The 2,018-nt window shown below is 59.1% G+C and overlaps 1 protein-coding gene across 1 annotated transcript in view; it reads right to left on the bottom strand.

Moving 5' to 3' along the window:
• BTNL2 (butyrophilin-like 2) overlaps positions 1–1,802 on the bottom strand; it is a 15,346-nt gene extending 13,544 nt beyond the window's left edge. Inside the window, exon 1 of the mRNA XM_005860124.2 lies at positions 1,724–1,802. Coding sequence (XP_005860186.2) covers positions 1,724–1,802 — 79 coding nt within the window. The remainder of the gene's footprint in view (positions 1–1,723) is intronic.
• Positions 1,803–2,018: the final 216 nt, after the last annotated feature.

Genomic DNA, 2,018 nt, shown 5'->3' with positions numbered 1-2,018 from the left:
GCCTGCTCCGAGCCTCTGCTGCCAGACTGTGGCCATCAGTAGGACATCCACTGAGGGCTCCCGGACTGTGAGAGGGGCAGGCTGGGCTGAGGGAACCCCACCCCCCAGTGCACGAATTTCATGCACCGGGCCTCTACTATATAATAAAAGGCTAATATGCAAATTGTCCCCTAGGGAGTTTGACCAGGAGACTAGGAGTTTGATCACTCACTATGATATGTGCTGACCACCAGGGGGTGGTGCAGACCATGGCAGAGGGCAAGTGGCAGCCACAGGGCACTGAGGGGGAGGGAAGGAGGCAGCAGGAGGCAGGGAGCCACACGGTGGCGGCGCTTGGGCTGTGAAGGAAGGAGGAGGCAGGGATTCAGGGAACCTGATCAGTCCTGATCGCAGGTCAGGCCCAGGGAGCCTACCCATGCACAAATTTCGTGCACCAGGCCTCTAGTGCTTAATAATGTCCTATGCCACATGTGCTGTCTTTCTCAGCCTCTGTGCTGTAGGGACTTTGTGCAGATCCCACCCCCTTAGCAGGAGCCTGGCCTTGCTTAGTGGCTCAGTGTCATGTAGAGGCTCCTCACGGGGTGCTGCAGGACCCAAGAGGGTCACCTGCCTTCTTGTTGTTGGAATCCACTGAAGCCAGAGGTGGCCATCCCACCTGGAGGCTGCTTCCCTGTGAGGGACCTGCCATGTCCAGAGCGCAGGCCAGCTCATCCCACATAGTCCCCGGCAGCCCAGGGCAGCTCTGCCTTCTGACGCTCTGGCTGGTGCTTTTCCCACTTTGCCCGCTGCGTTTCCTGGGGCTCAGACATCACCCACTGACACTGCATTTTCATAATCCTTTTCCAAAGGACAATAATTTGACAACAAAATTCAGCTACTGAGCTTTCCAAGCCCGTTTACTGGAAGTCGCTCCTAGTTCTTTATTTCCAGGTGTTTTCACGCTACTTAATTTTTGCTACAAAGCGTTTTTCTAGCCCCAAATGCATCCCAGAGGAGCAGGAAGAGGAGGAGTGCTCTGGCCAAACGTTCTAGGGGATGACTTACTGCTCGCAAGGCCTCCTTTCTCAGTGCTGTGTGGCCTATAAAACTGAGGAAACTGAGGCAGGAGGTACTCAAGCAGCTGTCCAGGGCAGCGTGGTGGGAGGTGGAGGCCCTTTTGGTCCCAGGACCCCACACTAGCTAGTGTCCTAGACCTTGGGCTGTGGACTCTGTACCCGGGTGCACAGGAGGGTGAGGGAGGCCTACCTGACTGCTCCATGGAGGGGGAGGGGGCTACCTGACTGCTCCATGGAGGGGAAGGGGGCCTACCTGACTGCTTCATGGTGGGGGAGGAGGACCACCTGACTGCTTCATGGAGGGGGAGGAGGACCACCTGACTGCTCCATGGAGGGGGAGGAGGACCACCTGACTGCTCCATGGAGGGGGAGGAGGACCACCTGACTGCTCCATGGAGGGGGAGGAGGACCACCTGACTGCTCCATGGAGGGGGAGGAGGACCACCTGACTGCTCCATGGAGGGGGAGGAGGACCACCTGACTGCTCCATGGAGGGGGAGGAGGACCACCTGACTGCTCCATGGAGGGGGAGGAGGACCACCTGACTGCTCCATGGAGGGGGAGGGGGCTACCTGACTGCTCCATGGAGGGGAAGGGGGCCTACCTGACTGCTTCATGGTGGGGGAGGAGGACCACCTGACTGCTTCATGGAGGGGGAGGGGGCCTACCTGACTGCTTCATGGTGAGCAGCATGAAGAAGAAGGAGGCAGCCACGCCTGGCAGGCTGTACCCGGGGAAGTCCACCATCCTCCCTGGAGCAGACAGGAGAGAACGCAGCTGCTGCGCCTCAGTGAGGCTGCCACACCGAGTGGTTCCCTGGTTCCCGGCGGTTCCTTGGTTCCCGGTGCGGTTCCGTGGTCCTATGAGGAGTCACCATCAATGCCTCTGCGAGCAAACAGTAAAACGGCCTGGGCTCCCTTCTCAGTCATTGACCATTCCGACCCTCTCCCCATGTGCTGCCCT

The sequence above is a fragment of the Myotis brandtii genome, unplaced genomic scaffold, assembly GCF_000412655.1.
Source record: "Myotis brandtii unplaced genomic scaffold, ASM41265v1 scaffold1310, whole genome shotgun sequence".
In the NCBI taxonomy this organism is placed as follows: Eukaryota; Metazoa; Chordata; class Mammalia; order Chiroptera; family Vespertilionidae; genus Myotis; species Myotis brandtii.
This window is presented reverse-complemented; position numbering and strand designations above follow the sequence as displayed.